This window comes from Thunnus thynnus, chromosome 3, assembly GCF_963924715.1.
Source record: "Thunnus thynnus chromosome 3, fThuThy2.1, whole genome shotgun sequence".
Taxonomy (NCBI): Eukaryota; Metazoa; Chordata; class Actinopteri; order Scombriformes; family Scombridae; genus Thunnus; species Thunnus thynnus.
The window spans coordinates 3,704,648-3,723,689 of record NC_089519.1 but is presented as its reverse complement, the minus strand read 5'-3'; the positions used below and the strand labels follow the sequence as shown (position 1 = coordinate 3,723,689).

The following is a 19,042-nucleotide window of genomic DNA, read 5'->3' as shown; positions in this document are numbered from 1 at the left end:
AGAGATGAGCTGAAGAAGAAGCTGACTGACTTTGGTAAGTGTGAAAATTAAACTGCACCAAGCAATCACAAAAAGATTTGCAGTCCATTTGTCACACTTGACAACATGCGCGGCAGAGAAGATTGATATGCAGCCATGTTATGTGCTGTTGTCTCAGCCGACTACTCGTGCTCTGGAAACAATGTCAGCATTATGTGTTGTGTGATGTAAAGGAAACAGTTTCAGTCTTTTTTAATTAAAAGTTTCCCTCTTTGGGTCTTGATGGACAGTGTTTTCCTGTTCAACTGCAGCGGAAGGATTGTAACAAAAAGAGGGAATTTGGCACTAAAAAAACGGTAACTTTGAAAGATTTTGACTTGATTTGACTAATTTGTGCAGCTGCAGCCTCATATCATACATTTTTAAATAAATATCTTCATAGAAGGAGGACTGTGGATGTTGTCCCCATCACTTACATTGAAAGTGCAAGAGATCTCTTGATTGCCCATATGAACAGGAGGAATGATTACAGCAAGAAAAACATGTTTCAATGTTCATTCTGACACCTGACTATTGTTTTAGGACAGACTTGAAAAATTGCAAACTTATCCTTTAACCCTGTCAGTATGTGAGAACTGCAGCCAATTCAAGTTTCTTGTTATGACTGTAGATTTCTACTACTGTATAAAACACTCTCACTCCAAGTCTGTAACATATCATCTTTCTGTTCTCGCATAGATTTCTTTATTATCCCTGTTTGCATATTTTCTAATATTATAATTCAGTTTTGATACCTCAGTGGAAATGTATTTGTTAATTCTTGTTACTGGCATATTAAGGATTTGGTTTTTTTTGTTGTTGTTCACAGTTCACTACTCCCAACAAGAATGGAAGTATTTCAGCGGTAGTTTCTATTATATTTCTTCAAACAAGAAAACCTGGAATGAGAGTAGAACTGACTGTCTGCAAAGAGGGGCGGACCTAGTGGTTGTCAACAGCAGAGAAGAACAGGTCTGTGTGTGTGTCTGTGTGTGTGTGTGTGTGTGTGTGTGTGTGTGTGTGTGTGTGTGTGTGTGTGTACTAATGGACGAATCAGTGTTTATCACATGGAAAGAGTGAAATATTGATTGAATGCAAGTTCATCAAGGTACAGGATGATGGACATTGGTTAAATATTTATTGATTATTGTATGTTTCTCTTTAAAAACAAGGAATTCATAGATCAATACCGAAAGAGCATGTGGATTGGACTGACTGACAGCGAGAGAGAGGGGACGTGGAAATGGGTGGATGGGACTCCACTGACAACAAGGTTCACACATTAATATTCATTCAAACTAAATCAATCTTTGTAGTGAAACTAAAGCCTCTTTCAAATCACAATAGCAGCTGAGTAGACTTTAGATTTTTATAAGCTGACTACATTGTCAACAGTTTTTAGGGAAATATTTTTGATTTGTCATCGTTTTAAGTTTAACTTGGCCACATTCTGTGTGTTGCTGTTCATTAAATGTTTGATGGTTTGTGTTCTTTATTAAAAGCTCATTTCCTTTGGGTTTGTTTTCAGCTTCTGGTACTCTGGGGAGCCAAACGATTATGAAGGACGAAATGAAGACTGTGTAGAAACAATGTTCTACAGAAACGAACAGGGCTGGAATGATGTAATATGTAGAGGTAAAAAGCTATGGATCTGTGAAAAGAAAATGTTTCTCTAACTCAGCTTACACACCACCATGGCATCTACTACTATATATAACTACTGTATGTTTAAGACATGAAGATAAGATGCATTTACCACTTTCAGCTAAAGACAGCACTGAAACATGATCATTGCTAAGCTGCAGGCAAAGTGGCATCAGACACAAATATCTAACTTGGTTTAGAAAATGATAGACTGTAATGTATCCATACTTTGATTAATTTCTAATACATGTTATCGCTAAATAAAAGTGTTTTGTTGTCTTCATAAGAATGGGACAGACAATGCAAATTCTCACCAGGGTAATCCTCATTCTCATATATATTGTAGTGGAAATGTTTGCATGGAATGACAATGCCATTACTATTACATTCAGTTGAAAACAAACAACACTGTCCTCTAAAGGGTTATCAGATTGACACATTGATTTCTGCATAACTATGATTTGTCTTACCACTGGCTCGGACAAAACTACAACATAATAAACAAACTGTTAAACACTCCACTGTCTCATTTTACCGAGCAAGGAACTAAGTTTAGAATAGACACAGCATGTAGGTATTTGGAACAGGTACGGACGAATAAACTAACACTAAACTTAAATAAGAACACTATTTGTAACATGTATGATACATACAAGAAATAAATCACATGTTAACCTAGTATTCAATTTTCTCTCACAATATATTCATACATACACACTAGGGATGTACAGAGAGCCCAGTATTTGTATTATAAAATGATTAATTTTAGTTAAAATACAAAAAAAACAAGACCAAAACAGGAAAGTATGTTTAAATTGTAAATGTAACAGACCAACAACAACAACAACAAAAAAACAATTTTCAGGTACTTTGTTCTTATGTTCTACATCGCCACTTCAGTGGGAGGAGTTCATCAGTTCTTTGCAGTCTTTTTTATTTTGTTCTTCAGCTCAGGGCAGGAATCCACTAATCCTTTAAACTGCAATGCGAAATCTTTTAGGGTTGTCCCTTCAGTGTAGGTGGAGACACCAAAGTTTTCCCCTCCTGAAGCTATATCCACCTGTAATCACAATTATTGAAGTGTATTACAGTATAGTGAAGTCTAAAACACACATGCACACAATTGTTACATAACAGCATTCATTACATTAACCCCACCCCCCCAATCCACACACCCACAATTAAAAATGATAGTTACAAGTTAATTTGTAGTAGTGAATAACAGTTTAAAAAACAAGCACGATGGCACCACAGATACAGGTATAACATTTTCACATGCAGTGCACATACTGTACCTCGGCAATGATGCTTGTCAGAGCCATCGTTGTTCTGTCCACATGATCCATGGTTTCAAGGCCTGGGACACACAGAGATTAATTTTGTTTTTAGATTTGATTCTGTATGCTTTTCAGGACATACTCTTACCTGTGTATGACCTGCTCAGGTGTAGTCAAGTGTTATATTTCTTTCCCGTACAATAAGTGTTCATGAGTAAACTACCTTATGAAGGAGGTCCCCACATCGGGTCTTGAATTGGAGTCTCCCAGATCATAGATGACTCTGCTGACTACTGAGCTAAAACTTTACTCATTGCGTCATTGCAGACAGACCTCTATGTATTTATACACCCATAATACAGAGACAGCACACTGTGTAACATGAAGGGAAGAACTTCAAAGGTGATTATTGCTTTGCACTTTTCATTTATTGCTTATTTTTTACAACCTAACTTTGTGGAAAGGAGATGGGGAACAACAGGTTATGGAGAGTCCCTTGAGAGCACTTTGCATGTCAGTCATAGACTGTATAAAAATATGGACATAGTTACGGTGACGTCACCCATTGGTTTCTGAAGAGCGATTTTGAAGCTCAAAGCGAGCCACTATGGCCATCGCCATCTTGGCAGTGCGTGATGCTGCCTAACTCCCAGCCAATCAAAAATGGAGGCGGGCCAAATGGCTAAAACAAGCCACCTAGCGGCTGGCAGACCTGTCACTCATAGCAGCCATGTCCTTCATTATGCATAACTTTACGGCTTAATAAAACTTAAACGGGTACAGTTGTCATGAAAGGGGAAATTAGCTATAGAGACCAAAACCATTTTTTGTACCAGGCTGTAAACATGTTTATTTCTGCAGTTAAGTTGGGCATTTTAACATGGGGGTCTATGGGGATTGACTCGCTTTTGGAGCCTCAAGTGGCCATTCAAGGAACTGCAGTTTTTGGCACTTCCGCATTGGCTTCATTTTACAGCCCCAGAGGTTGCCGCTTGGTGTCAGTAGCTCAGCTTTATCTCTGGGGAACACCCCCAACTCCAGGAGTGATGTCCAAATTAGGAAATGTGCGTCACGCAACAGGTGGATGTGACTCCCCTCGTTGAGACCTGCTGATATACGTAACAGCTGAGCAGAGGAGAAAGACTGAGATAGCGATGTAACTGACTTGTGCACTGGTATTTGACATGGTTCTTTTTCTTCCCGAAAGAAAATTATTTTTAAAATATTTATACAAAATAAATGTTCATAAATACCCACTATTTGTGCTTTTCGGAATACTGTATTCAGAATCGGCTTGACCTCTAATACATACACCCATACACATATACAAATACATACTGTATAATATAAAAACAAATATTTTTAAATATTAACATATAACATTTAGATTAAAAAGAGAAAAAGACAATAAACAAACAAAATAAAATAATAATAATCTAGAAATCTTGCACCATGTCTATAACTTTTCCAAGCCTCAATGGTATCTGTAGCCCCTTTTTAATTTTGCTGATGAATATTCAATGATTAAAATGTCTAATAGGCTGTAAGACCATTGATTTATTGATAGAGAATCAGGGGCTGCCATCTTAATATCAGCAATTTCTTTGCTGCCGTACAACCCACGAGTTAGAGACATTTCTGATGAAGAGTCATATTACGGGAAGAGTAATCGATTAGGAGCATCAATTCTGGACTGCAAGTTAACTGACAGTCGGTCACACCAAAGAGAAAAGTAGTCACATCGAGCCAAAATGTTTTAACTTGATGATCATCCCACATCATATGCAAATAAGTTCCAATCAAACTTGATGTACATAAGCTACAATTTGGTCTAGTTACCTTTTTCATGTGATGTGCTTTCACTGGTGTCAAATGAAACCTGTGGAGGAATTTAAAATGTATCAGTTGATGATTCAAGTTACAGGATGAAAAGATAACACTCCCCCAGACCTACTCCAACACAGAGACACTAAGGAGTTTGTTTTGGGTGGTTCATGAGCTCTGGCATACAGCCTTTGGAGTGCGTGCCGTCCTCTGTATGCATGAAATGACAACAACTCACAATGGGCTGAGTAACACAAAGGGCCTAATTATGTATTACAAGGTTTTAAATGGGAAAAGGGTTCATGTTTGGTGTAATTTAAGAGGAAATATCAGTGGGTAAAAAGTACATACATACAGTTTAAAAACATCCCCAAAACATATTTTCTCCTTTTTTTCAAAGAGAAATCAAGAATGTAACCAAGTTCCAGCAAGAGCAGCAGTCAAAATCCGTTATATTGAGAAGTTTATGTTGAGTAAGAATTTTATTTTATCATCTTCTATATATGTCTTGCTGCAAAACCAATTTCCCTCAAATAAAAGTTGACAAATAAAGGTGGAAGTTGAGACCAAAACTGTGTGGCTGTGTAAGCAGAGAAAAAAATTAAAGAGGAAGCAGTTATCAGATCTGTTGCTGTTCTAAGGAAACATCTTCATACATATTTGTGTAACCCAAGTAGATAAAATTTGGTGCTGAGCCGCAACGTTGAAGACGGTGAAATGATGGCTGCTGCAGAGCCTGGTGAGACAGAAATCTTATAACTACACTACATCTTTAGTCTCAGTTTTAACCTTATTGGCAAATATTGTAATCATATTGTAAACATTCATCTTTTCTATTAACAATATCAAAATGTAAATGTGAAAGAAATGCAAAGTTTGATAGCTAAGTGTTTGTGAGAGTTCATTCTATAATGCATAAAATAATGTATAGATCTGTTTTAACATGGTGTCATTTATTCAGTAACTGTGTTGACCTTATATATATTTTTTTTCTACCTTCTTATTTCACTTAGTATGTAGTGTACAATCTGTTTGAGTCAATTATTTGATGGTCCCTCACTTAAATGACATGAAGGGGCCTGCCTATCTCCTCAGAAACTTTCAGAGCTATAGTTCAAATCACTAAATTATGACAAATTTTCACAAATTTAATCTTTGAATTGTTGCTGTAGTACTATTACTACTACTACTACAACAACTACTACTACGACTACTACTACTACTTCATATCAAAGTATTTGCACCAAAGATGAGGAAGATGAAAAAGAAGATTCAGGCTATCATCAGCAATAATTTGTTATTGTATTTCTAAACCTGTTTGAACATTTCTTCATAATTTTACAAATACTTGATCAAATGTTTGAAGGCATAAAGTTTCCATCATTACCACATGTTCATTTTAATTAATCTCAATAAATACTAATCTCAATTCTTACTTAGAGGCACATTCATTTGAATTTATAAATCTCAAATTATTTTTTATACTTTTTTTTGTACAAATGCCACATACTGTAGTGCAATGCGTGACTCCCACTAAAGACCGCGCTTGTGTGTCATCAAAACGGTGTTCAGAGGAGAACTTCTCCGAGGCGAACATACGCAGGCAGTTGTCAAGGACACTGATGTGTGGGGGGCACATGAAGACGGAGAAAAAGCTCCCATCAGCCTTTTTCACTGAAGACAGTTTTACATGTGGCAGTAGAAAAAGCACAGGTGTAAATAATGAAATTAACAATGGCTGAATTACATTTAGCTGCTTCAGTTTCAGGGTCCTGATATTGTGCCTGCTGGCTCACTGTCACACTGTCATGACTTACTGAGACATCGTTAATATTATTAGTAACACCTGTGGTTTTCCTGCTATGACAAGTCAAAATGTCTGTTGTGAAAGAGGCTTATATATTACATATTGCTTACAATGTATTTCATTAAAGATTAGAAGCACCTCTCAAATAGAGTTTAGTCAACCACAGATGTGAATATGATTTATATCAGTCATGTTATTTCAAGTAATAGTTTTATATGTTGGAAATACACTCCACCACCCAAAGTCAAAGCACAGGACTGTAACCTGCTATCACTCTCAAGTTGGTTGGTAAGACAAACTTTTATAATAGACTATGGTGTGTAATGTGAGTAGCAAAAACAATTTAAAAAATAGTACATGAATGTCATCCTTGAAGTAATCTGTCCTGTTGACAGTCATCATTTTTTCCATTTGAGGAAAATTTTAATAATTCTAAAAAAAAAAATTAATTAATTAAATGCCATTGTCATGTTTAAAAGAACTCTATCGTTAGGCTGAGAGACGTAATAATTACTCTGAGTCTGTGTGATTTCTGCACCCAGGGAGAAAACTGTACAGAGTGGTTGTTGTGAGCCTTGGACTCCTGTGTCTCTTACAAGCTGCTCTCAACATTTCCCTGCGTCTTACTCTCTGTGAGTCCTTTTAAATTGTGTTTGTACGTCCACCCTGTGTCTACCCTGCACTGAAATTCACCATCTGATTATTATATATAAGACTGTAAAGTGTTAAGTGTCTACTGTTACATATTTCTGTCCAAACATAACAGTTTCTAAAAGTTCTGACCTGTTTGGTATTGCAGAGAAAAATGTGTTTGGCTGACATTCAGAGAGAGATACAAGTTTGTGGGCCTTTATAATCAAAAAGCAAAATAATATTAAAACTACTGTTAAAAAAAAGCTGTAAGATCAAGTAGATCACATTTTGGGCCGTTAAGACATTAAACCAAAGTCAGAATTTTCAGCCTGTAAATTTGCTTATATATTAAATGGAAATTCAGTTTTAAAATGAAGTGTCTCCTATGTTGTGGTCATGTTGTAATTCTGTTGCAACTGATGATAATCTCTCTGTTGTAAATGGCCAACTTATTGCACAATTTGCATGAAAGTCTTTCTTCTCTTTCAGACCATTCTTACAGTACCAGCTACAACACGTTGAAGAGGAACTTGAGTGACTGTGGTTAGTACAGCGATGAACTACACCAATAACAAGGACTTGTATCCGAAGTTGTATAGTGTAATATTGATGAGGATGGGACATTAAAGTTTTTAGTTCATGCTATTAATTTCGTAACCTCACGCACCAGATGGTTTGTTACACAGAACCATCTGAGAAGTCGTCCTTGGAAACAGTTTGGAAAAAGGCAGGAACTTTCAAAAAAATACTCAGCAGGTGATTGGATGAACCATCTCTCTGTCATCGTCCTACCTTGCGAGGCAGCTGGATTTGCGAGATCACAAGATCACGCCAGAGTCCTTATAGGATGCTGATTGGTCTGAACCATCGGTGGTTTGGACACAAGTGCAGAACTTGAAGCCTGACAAGATGGATTCTCGTGTGATCTTGTGAATCCAGCTGCTTTTCAAGGTAATTAATTTCGGCCATCAAAGTAAAAATTAATCCCAAATCAAAATGTTCTGCTTTTAGTCTTGTGGATATAAAGTCACATATATCACCTTGGCTTTGTATGAAGGAATGGTTTATACAGTACAGTACAACAATATTAAACCACCTATCATTAATAGATTAAAACCATAGCCTGTAAAATATATGAACGTAGCCACTGTGACGTCACCCATTGGTTTCTGAAGAGCGGTTTTGAAGCTCAAAGTGGGCGGTCGAATGAAACAAGCCACTTAGCAGCTAGCAACCTGTCACTCAAAGCAGCTACGCCCTTAGTTATGCATAACTTTACGACTTAATACATTTAAACAGGTGAGTTATGAAAAAATTCATCCCAGTACAGTTGTCATGAAAGGGGAAGTTAGCTATAGAGACCAAAACCATTTTTTGTACCAGACTGTAAACATGTTTATTTCTGCTGTAAAGTTGGTCATTTTAACATGGGGGTCTATGGAGATTGACTCGCTTGGAGCCTCAAGTGGCCATTCAAGGAACGGCAGTTTTTGGCACTTTCCCATTGGCGTCATTTTTCAGCCCCGGAGGTTGCCGCTTGAGTATAACACAATTTCCATATTGTTTTAAAGTACATCATCTCTGTACTTGTGGACATGCTTTGATGCTGTTGCATGACAGCTTCATATTACTCTTTCTGCTCTCAGATAACAAGACATTGGACCTTGAGGCCATCTTTAAAACCCTCACTGAGGAGAGAGATGAGCTGAAGAAGAATCTGACTGACTTTGGTAAGTGTGAAAATTAAACTGCACCAAGCAATCACAAAAAGTTTTGCAGTCCATTTGTCACACTTGACAACATGAGCAGCAGAGAAGATTGATATGCAGCCATGTTATGTGCTGTTGTCTCAGCCGACTACTCGTTCTCTGGAAACAATGTCAGCATTATGTGTTGTGTGATGTAAAGGAAAAAAATCTGATTTGATTGATAAAAAAATCATTTGACTCAGATTTCATCATCATCTAGTGTGAAAGTGGTGTGAATCTTATTGTGAATGATTGACAACTGTTTATATTATTTATATGGTAAAAATCCTAATATTGACTGTTAATGTTAAAAAAATAAACCAATGTCATTAGTAATGATGGACTGTTGTCGATTTATTGGGATATAGCTGATAAACAAGTGACAATAATGTACATTTGAACTGATTGATTCTCTTTAAATCTGTTATTAACTGATCATGTAATCATTGTTTATTTAGGGTGTTACATATTTGTCAAAGTTAGCTGTTAAAGGACAGGTTCACAGTTTTTCAAGTCTCTCTTAAAACAACAGCCAGGAACCCAAATGAACATTGAAGCAGGTTTTGCTCGCTGTAATCATTCCTCCTGTTCACACTGACTATTAGAAGATCCCCTCCAAACGTCTTTACAATGTAAGTGATGGGGACAAAATCCACAGTCTGCGTTTGAGCAAAGATGTATTTAAAAGTTTATCTGCAGATAATATGATGCTTCAGTCACCTGAGTTAGTCAAATGAAGCAGATATCTTCCACAGTTTCAGTCTTTTTTAAGTAAAAGTTTCCCTCTTTGGGTCTCGATGGACAGTGTTTTCCTGTTCAACTGCAGTGGAAGGATCGTAACAAAAAGAGGGAATTTGGCACTAAAAAAACTTTGAAAGATTTTGACTTGATTTGACTAATTTGTGCAGCTGCAGCCTCATATCATACATTTTTAAATAAAGCTCTTCATGGAAGGAGGACTGTGGATTTTGTCCCCATCACTTACATTGAAAGTGCATTATGAAGAGATCTCTTAATTGCCAATATGACAGGAGGAATGATTACAGCAAGAAAAACATGTTTCAATGTTCATTCTGACACCTGACTATTGTTTTAGGACAGACTTGAAAAGTTAAGAACTTATCTTTTCTTGTTATGACTCTGTAGATTTCTACTACTGTATAAAACATTTTTAACACTTTGACTCCAAGCCTGTAATATATCATCTTTCTGTTCTTGCATATATTTCTTTATTATCCCTGTTTACATATCTCTGAATAATATGATGCAGTTTTGATACCTCAGTGGAAATGTATTTGTTAATTCTTGTTACTGGCGTATTAAGGATTTGTTTTGTTGGATTTTTTTGCTCACAGTTCACTACTCCCAACAAGGATGGAAGTATTTCAACAGTAGTTTCTATTATATTTCTTCGAACATGAAAACCTGGAATGAGAGTAGAACTGACTGTCTGCAAAAAGGGATGGTCCTAATGGTTGTCAACAGCAAAGAAGAACAGGTCTCTGTGTGTGTGTGTGTGTGTGTGTGTGTGTACTAATGGATGAATCAGTGTTTATCACAGACACAGAAAGAGTGAAATATTGATTGAATGCAAGGTCACCAAGGTACAGGATGACGGAAGTTGGTTAAATATTTATTGATTATTGTATGTTTCTCTTTAAAAACAAGGAATTCATAAATCGATACCGAACAAGGATGTGGATTGGACTGACTGACAGCGAGAGAGAGGGGACGTGGAAATGGGTGGATGGGACTCCACTGACAACAAGGTTCACACATTAATATTCATTCAAACTAAATCAATCTTTGTAGTGAAACTAAAGCCTCTTTCAAAGCACAATAGCAGCTGAGTAGACTTTAGATTTTTATAAACTGACTACATTATCAACAGTTTTTAGGGAAATATTTTTGATTTGTCATCGTTTTAAGTTTAACTTGGCCACATTCTGTGTGTTGCTGTTCATTAAATGTTTGATGGTTTGTGTTCTTTATTAAAACCTCATTTCCTTTGGGTTTGTTTTCAGCTTCTGGCAGTCTGGGGAGCCTAACGATTATGAAGGACAAAATGAAGACTGTGTAGAAACAAAATTCAGAGACAAAAACAGCTGGAATGATGCAGTATGTGGAGATAGAAACTCATGGATCTGTGAAAAGAAAATGTTTCTCTAACTCAGCTTACACACCACCATATTGATAAATTTCTCCATCTCAATCAATCTGACTCTATAGATTAAAAAAGAGAATTAAAAATAATTATTTCAGATGGGAAACCAACCACCAATTTTTCAAGCCTGTCTTAAAACAGTAGTCAGGTGTGTGTGTGTGTGTGGCTACGTTGAAACAGTTTTAACTTGCCATCATCGTTCCTCCTGTCTGTAACGGCCCCGAGGAGATCTCTTCCTAATGTGATTTCAATGTAATAAAATAGGGGACAAAATCAACAAAATCCTGTGTAATCTGCAGCAAGTGAGTATCTTCCAAAGTTACAATCTTTTAGTACGACATTCTTTCTTTGTGTTACTGTCCCTAAACTGCAGATTAGCAAAAGGATCAGTGGCTCATATTAACTTCAGCTGAATTTAAGAATGAATTTTTACAAAGTACGAGGACGTGTGGATTTTGTCTCCCATTGCTTACATTGGAAATGTGTCAAGAAGGGATCTTTTCACAGTCAGTGTGGACAGGAGGAGACTTGTTTCCATTGTGGTCCCTGATGTAAAGACAGTATTGATGCAGGAGTCCAGGTGCCATAAAATCCAGGAACCACAATCATGGCTAAAAGTGTATTAGGTCCACCTAGAGCTTAAACTTATGCAGTAATACAGCAGCCCAGCAACAAATCCACCCTTCATGAAGGTTATAATGTTTAGTTTGTGTTGAAGCTGTTTTTGAGAGGTGTTGACTCAACGTCATGGTCATTTTGTAGGTTGTGTCCCTGTTGAATTGTATTGCATTATTGTGAAAAGTGTTTGTAATATTTAGTCTACCATCACTGATACAAATGTAGAGGACAATGTGACTTTAACTTCTTTGCACTGGTTGTCGTTTTCTTTCAGAATCCATTTTTAAAATCTTGCTAATTATGTACAAGGTTGATTCAGTTTTTAACACTGTCGCCTTTCGTTGTGGACTTTGTACATTCTCAGTGTGTCTGTGTGGGTTTCTTTGGGTCTCTGGTATCTTCCCACAGTCCAGACTCCAGGTTAAGCTCAAAGGGTGACTGAATTTTTGCTGGTGCTTGCTATCTCATAATCTACCTTCTATTGCTTTTATCTATTTTTAATCTGTTGATACAGATCCAGTTTTATTTCTTTGTGTCTAAACATTGTTGTGTTCACTCCTTTTATGTTGTACTTATTATACTTATTATATAATATATATATACTATAATACTTATTATACTTATTATATTATATGTAATATTATTATTTCCAAAGCTTGTCAAATGTACTAATTTCTGTTAACATTACAGCCTCTATGATCGTTTTACCCTTGTATTCCTCTTTATATGAATAAATGTTTTTCCTACATGTGTTTTAAACAACAGCATCTTCTAACCTGAGTGTCCTCAGACTTCTGAGTGATCACCATCAGTTATTGATATGTTAAAAAGGATCTTGATTGATATTGACAAATGCCACCAAAACACTTTTTATACAGATGAAATACATGCAGATTATAACAGAATCCAACAAAACAGATCATAACCCCAAAAATGACTCAACCTGAAAGTTCTCTAATTACAGACTGAAAACCACAAATGTGTCATAGAAATTGGAGATAAAACAGAAAACCACACTGTTTACAGTACATACTGAGTGTAAGGAGGAAGACACACCATCAATACAAAATGTACCAAACTGTACATTTTAAAAGAACTGTCTTTTAAAAGAAGCAGGTTTACTGAGTCATCTGGATAACTTTGTTGAGTAAAACACCAGCAAAACTGAAATGTAAAAAGGTCTGTTCAAAAGATGAAGTTATCCTGATAATTCATAATCATGATAATAATTATGATACTAATAATCATGAACTAATAAATACTTTGTTAACACGGATGTTGGCTATTTATTTCCCTGAGAAGATGAACTAAAGTACTATGTGCGCTATGTATGCTTTATTAATGTTGAGAAAATGTTAACTACAGATTACTGGTCAGGAGTGTGTGGTCAAAATCCTTACTGTCTATAAATGTATTTAAAACTGCTGATGATACATGATTACAACTATGTTATACAGTGTTTTCATTAATTGTTTATACGTCAGTTATGAATGCTTCATAATGAGGAGTTACAGGTTTGAATAATACTCACTCTAGTGCTGTGCAGACATGGCAGGATGTGTTTCAGAATAAACATGTTCTTTGTTTTTCTTTCACACAGGAACATACTGTTCAGATCCACAAACATGATTTCTGTGACTATTGCTAAGCATTTTACCTTTCACAAGTTCACACACGCATTTATACATTTTCATACAATAATTTCCCTCACAGATTTCCGTTTGGGGAAACAGGTTCAGTCTTCCTGAAATGTATAAAAAAGGGAAGAGTGCCTCACAATGACTTCTGCAAAGCTTCAGAACACGGCAAGAGAGGAAAAGAGAAATTACGCTTTGGCATTTACACCCTTGACTGTTGTGATGAGGAAAGCTCATTCTGCTACTCTTGCCTGCATTACCACAATAGGTCAGACATTTTGACCCAGTAAGCTATGACAGTGTGACAGTGAAGCAGCTAAAAATGGAATTCAACCATCGTTAATTCATGTATTTACACTTGTGCTTCAAATATTGTGATGTGTCAAAAATGTCTTTTGTGAAGAAGGCCTATATTGTGTAGCATATGTTTAGTCCTCCAAGCCATGTACAAATTTACCTGCAGAAAAGGATTCTAAAACATAACTATCTTCAAGTCTTCCTCTTGGGGTTGTGTTTTTGGTCCCACTTTTCTGTCTATTTACTTGTTTCATTTGTTGTTGTTAATATGACTCTTGATACAGAACGTTTCACTGACAAAAAATGTAGTCATTTAGTTAGTTAGTCATTTAGTAAGGAGGCCTTGTTGTGCCACATATAAATTACTGACAATGACACTGTCACTTATAATCTACTATAGATAAAGTAGAGAGTTGAAAAAGAGATTTTTAATCTCAGTGAGGTTTTCCTGGTTAAAGGACGGGTTGACAATTTTTCAAGTCAGTCTTAAAACAACAGTCAGGTGCCCAAATCTATATTAACACAGGTTTTGATCATTTTCCCTCAAAAGACACACACTCAAAAAAAAAAAAAAACACACAAGCCAAGCGTCCAAGTAGAACAAACACATGCTTCAAACACAATCAAACTAATCAAATGCACAGGAAAACAGGAAAGTTTAGTCTGATTTTAAACACTGTTAATGTTGGACCACATTTAATCACATCTAGTAAGGTCTATGGGACCATAGAAACCAAAAGCTGCTTCACCACGTTTTGTTTTAACTCTCAGAACAACTAGAAGGCCTGAGTCAGAGGACCACATAGTTCTGATTGGTTCATATTGAATGAGCAGGTCATTGAGATACTGTGGCTTGTGCCTGATAACCAGATATAGTTTATGCAGTTGCTCATTTCTTGTATTGATTATTCAACCACTAACATGTTAGCAAACAATTGCCTACACACACCCAGCAGACACAAAGAACATTAACATTATATTAGAGCCATGTTTTTGTATGTCTTATTATTGGGACTACATGTGGACCACAGTTTACCACATGTTTCAAGACTCCAAGAAACCTGAGCCCTGGGGGTTCACACCCAAAGTGTGAAGCTCCACCCATGGATCCAGGTTATCAAAACTAGAGATTCCGTTGCTCTCTTTCTCCTTCAGCTGCAGGAGCAGCTGCTTGGTCTTTCACACCTCCAGCAGCTGCTGGAGCAGCTCTCTACTCTCTTGTGTGGCCTGCTCAAAGCAGACACACACAGTCTTCTTTACGGCAGAAGACGCAAGAGCCTGCCTAAGACTCAGAAACTAAGTTTCCTTGTGCCAGCAGCTAACACACAAGTCTGCTGGCCAGTTTAACATGTACAGGAGCCGCAAAATGGAGTTAGCTTGCTGCTAACTCTACACAAAGGAGTGACCTGGGCCCTCTGCACGACTGGAGTGCTGTCTCCCCAGCAACACCTGCATATTTCAGCTTCAGAGCCAAAGCCTTCTCAGTCTGACTCACCCACGGATTCACCGGCTACAAAGCAGAACGCCACAAAGCATCTCTTCCTTCATGGACTGGTAACAACTGGGCATAGCCTAGCAACACAGTGAAGCATAGTACGGCTAAGCAAGAATGTTTAACTCAAACAATGTACTGTACGTGTATTGATTTGGTTAAAGTTATACATTGAACTGTTGTTGTGATGTCCTTGTTGCCTATAGTCAGGTTACTGCATAGCCACACCGCTAGGTTAATGTTAGCATGCTTAACACATGTTATGTCCAGTAACTAGGCCTTGCATGCAACTAACCTCATTTTAACCTGGCACCTTTAGCATACACCAATTGCCCTTGAATAGAGAACCACACAGTTAAGAGGTTAAAACCTAGTTTGGCGAACTTTGGTTCAGGCAGCACATGTGGTTCAAGACACCACATGGTCTGGCCTTTTATCTCTGTAGTTCCCTTTATCAGCCAAATTGTCCGCATGCCATGTGCTCAGTCACCAGGTGACTGCAGCCATCTTGCTATTGTCTTCCCTACACACACACACACACACACTCACACTTGTATACAGGTACATTTAGCTAGATTAGTATTGTGTGTTGCTTTTACCCTTTTGTTAAATAAATGCTTTTGGATATACCTGTTGTCTGTTTTAATGTTGCACAATAATGAGTTTTGCCAACCCCTGCTCTGTAAAGAACTCCAAATCCTTCAACCTTAACTAGCTATTGATATGGTGATTTTGTTTATAGTTATTAAATTAATTATTAATCAAAGTCCCAAATTCATAGATTAGTACACTTTGAGACTGAATTGGCTATCATTTTCCCTGAGTCCAGGGTGGTGCCCCGTTATTATTGATTCTTATTAATAATTTTATTGATTTTAATAATTAACAATTATCTTTGATAATCATTAATTATTGCTGATAGCCAAACTTGTAGCCACAGCCCAACAATATGAATATTAGTCTAAAATTCACTCTCCTTTTAGAAAAATCAAATCTGGGTGTTTATCTGCAAAGTGTGTTACTGTTTTCATCATAGTTGATAACTTTCTCTGTCTGCCTTTAGTGCTGAGCAAGTAGAGTACAGACAACCAAAACAAAGTGAAATGAGAGGCTAAACAGAGATGGAGCTGAGTTGAACCGCAGAGTTCAGTGATAATTCTCTGCAGGTACTTTACTAAAAGTAACTTCTTTCAAACTACACTGTGTAATTTAATCCATTGTTACCAAAAATTATGAATTAATTAGCGTTAATATTTATACACACTCAGTACAATAACAATTATTTTATATGAATTCACATGTTGGGATATTATTAAAAAATAATAATACTATGCCAATAATTTAATAGTTTTTAATACATAAAACATAACATCAGTGAACACTGGAGTTTTTGCATATAAAACAGTTGCTTTTATCAAACTTGTTTTTGAAAATCACAAATGAACCTCGGTGTTATTAATACAGAAATAACTAATATTATCACTTTTTTATGAAATCTTGCTGCTGCTGATGGATAACCTTCTTAAGTTAAGACATCCACAGTACTACAAGTTACTGTCCATAGAGATTCACATTTTTTAATATATGTCTTAAAACAATATTCAGGTGCCCATATGTACAGTGAAAGTTTGTACTTACCGTAATCTTTCCTCCTGTTCATACTGGCCATTTAAAGATACCTTCCTAGCATGTTTCCAATGTACGTGATGGGGGACAAAATCCTTGTTCATCCAAAGATTAACTGAGGTTACTATGAGGCTTCAGTAGTCTGAGTTAATCAAATCATGTGGGTATCCTCCAAAGTTACGGTCATTTTTGTACAGATTTTCCTTTTATGTTTCCTCTGACAGTACACATGAACACATCATCAGTAATCAGTAACCTGGGCTCATCAGGTCTTTCGGGTCTTTCAACTATCAGACACCCTTACCAAGGCAACTCAGTCGAGGTTGATCAGGCCTCGGCTTGTGTTCAGGTGGTTCTCCCTTCCTAATCCAGAGCCACCTCGAGGCTCTTTCCACTGCCTCTGTGCTGTTCCTGATGGCTCTCCTCCTCTCCATTCCAGTAATGCCCAGTGCACTCAAGGCTTGCAGCCCTGCTTCCGGCAGTCGATGACCTTCAGCTGGTTCATGAGGTCCACAGAAAGCTGTCAATCCTGTACAGTTGCCAGGATACCTGCCGGCTTCTTGGCTCCTGTGGTTCTTGGCTGCTGCTCTCCAGCCTTCACAAAGGTGATCTTCTAGGTGGTGGGACATACACCATAACCACCAAAAACCACTAACTTCCTGTCATGTCTGCACATCTGTAAACAGACTGATAAGAAACGATGTGTGGGTGCAAATCACTTTTCTTTGCATTTCACATTGAGGCTCTTTGTCATATTGTGGAATGATAATAATTTAATCCACCCCACATTTCTTTACATTTTTACCTTGGAGCTTTTTCGGAGGATCATTTGTCTCTTTGGTCACGTTCACAAACCTTTTCTGGAGCTGCGCTTGTTCTTCAGCCAGATTGTTGTATCTGGTCTGTAGCTGATCCAGTTCTTTCATCAGATTGCTGTAACTGATCTGTAAGTCATTTCTTTCTCTGGTCACGTTGTTGTAACTGTTGTGTAACAGGGCCATCTCCATTTTCCTCTCAGAGTTTCCCTTGGTGACTGTGTTTGGTGCATAAACAATAAATGAATAAACATTGTTAACCATCATCACTTCCAGCCCTTGAGCAGCATGTGAATTAAGTACTCACGCAGGAAAACCAGAACTACACATCCAGTCAGGAGGAGAAGACACAGCAGACCCAGAAACACTGAAGCACCTCTGCAGAAATGTTTCCTCTCATCTCCAGCGCCTGAATGTAGAAGGCAGAACTTGTGTTTGTTGCTCAGAGGGAAATCAAATACATCAGTCCTGGCCCAGTCATCTTAAACACCATTATCCATAATACTGAGTATGTGCCGATAGTAGTAGACCTGACGGTGTCTCATAAAAATATCCATTGTGTCCTCTCTTGTCTGTTGTAGCCATTGCTATCTCCAAAGATTATGTTACACTTGAAGCACCTTGGGCTGGTACATTTTAATATCAAAAGCCTGCTCTACATTGATAAACTATCAGTCATATCCTGCCAGGACCTGTGAGAAGTGACCACAGAAGTCTGATGCCATTAGCATTGGGGCAGTAAGTCTTTAAGAGATTAAAATAAAATGATTTTCACTGTTAGTTTTCATCAGTTTTTTATTAAACCTTGCTGCTGCTGATAGATAACCTTCTGCAAGTAAGTTGAAATGTCCACACTACTACAAGTTACTGTCAATACAGGTTAACATTCTTTAATATCTGTCTTTAAACAATACTCAGGTGCCCATACAGACGGGTGACAAAGGAAAAACTGGTACAGCTCTGAATGTTTGACCCCTAAAGTGAGGGGATCTGGTGGCTCTGTTACACTGTGGGGGGCATTTTGCTAGCATGGTTTGGGTCCACTTGTCCCCTTAGAGGGACGTTGTTGTGAGTGATCACCTTCATTCTTTGATGAAACATTTCTATCCTGATGGGAGTGGTCTCATTCAAGATGACAATGCCCCAATTCACAGGACACAAGGGGTCACTGAATGGTTTGATATGTATGAAAATGATGTGAATCATATGTTATGGCCTTTGCAGTCACCAGATATCGACCCCGTTGAACACCTATGGGAGATTTTGGATTGACGTGTTAGACAGCGCTCGATTCAACTAGTTAGAGATAAAGTAAAAAGTGGATAAATAAAGTGAATTAACAGGCGTTTTGTTTGTAGTATAAAAAGAAAAGAAACTGGTTGATGATGAGACAGCATGCTGGCTTTGTGCTTTGAATTGTCACCTCCTCCCAGTTTTACTCA

At 37.3% G+C, this 19,042-nt stretch overlaps 1 protein-coding gene across 1 annotated transcript; it reads left to right on the top strand.

Moving 5' to 3' along the window:
- The first annotated feature begins 5,431 nt into the window (after nucleotides 1-5,431).
- LOC137175572 (CD209 antigen-like protein E) lies at nucleotides 5,432-12,800 on the top strand. Its single transcript, XM_067581324.1, has 8 exons — nucleotides 5,432-5,502; nucleotides 7,113-7,202; nucleotides 7,693-7,746; nucleotides 8,850-8,933; nucleotides 10,307-10,449; nucleotides 10,620-10,720; nucleotides 10,976-11,356; nucleotides 11,423-12,800. The coding sequence occupies exons 1-7, from the start codon at nucleotides 5,481-5,483 to the stop codon at nucleotides 11,118-11,120; spliced, it is 639 nt and encodes a 212-aa protein (XP_067437425.1). The 5' UTR covers nucleotides 5,432-5,480; the 3' UTR covers nucleotides 11,121-11,356; nucleotides 11,423-12,800.
- The last annotated feature ends 6,242 nt before the right edge of the window (nucleotides 12,801-19,042 follow it).

What these genes read in the sequence shown, in the direction of transcription:
- LOC137175572 (XM_067581324.1), top strand. Translation starts at nt 5,481, where the DNA reads ATGATGGCTGCTGCAGAGCCTG. An exon ending in GATGGCTGCTGCAGAGCCTG is followed by an intron (nt 5,503 to 7,112) that starts GTGAGACAGAAA and finishes TTCTGCACCCAG; the next exon opens with GGAGAAAACTGTACAGAGTG. An exon ending in GAAGAATCTGACTGACTTTG is followed by an intron (nt 8,934 to 10,306) that starts GTAAGTGTGAAA and finishes TTTTGCTCACAG; the next exon opens with TTCACTACTCCCAACAAGGA.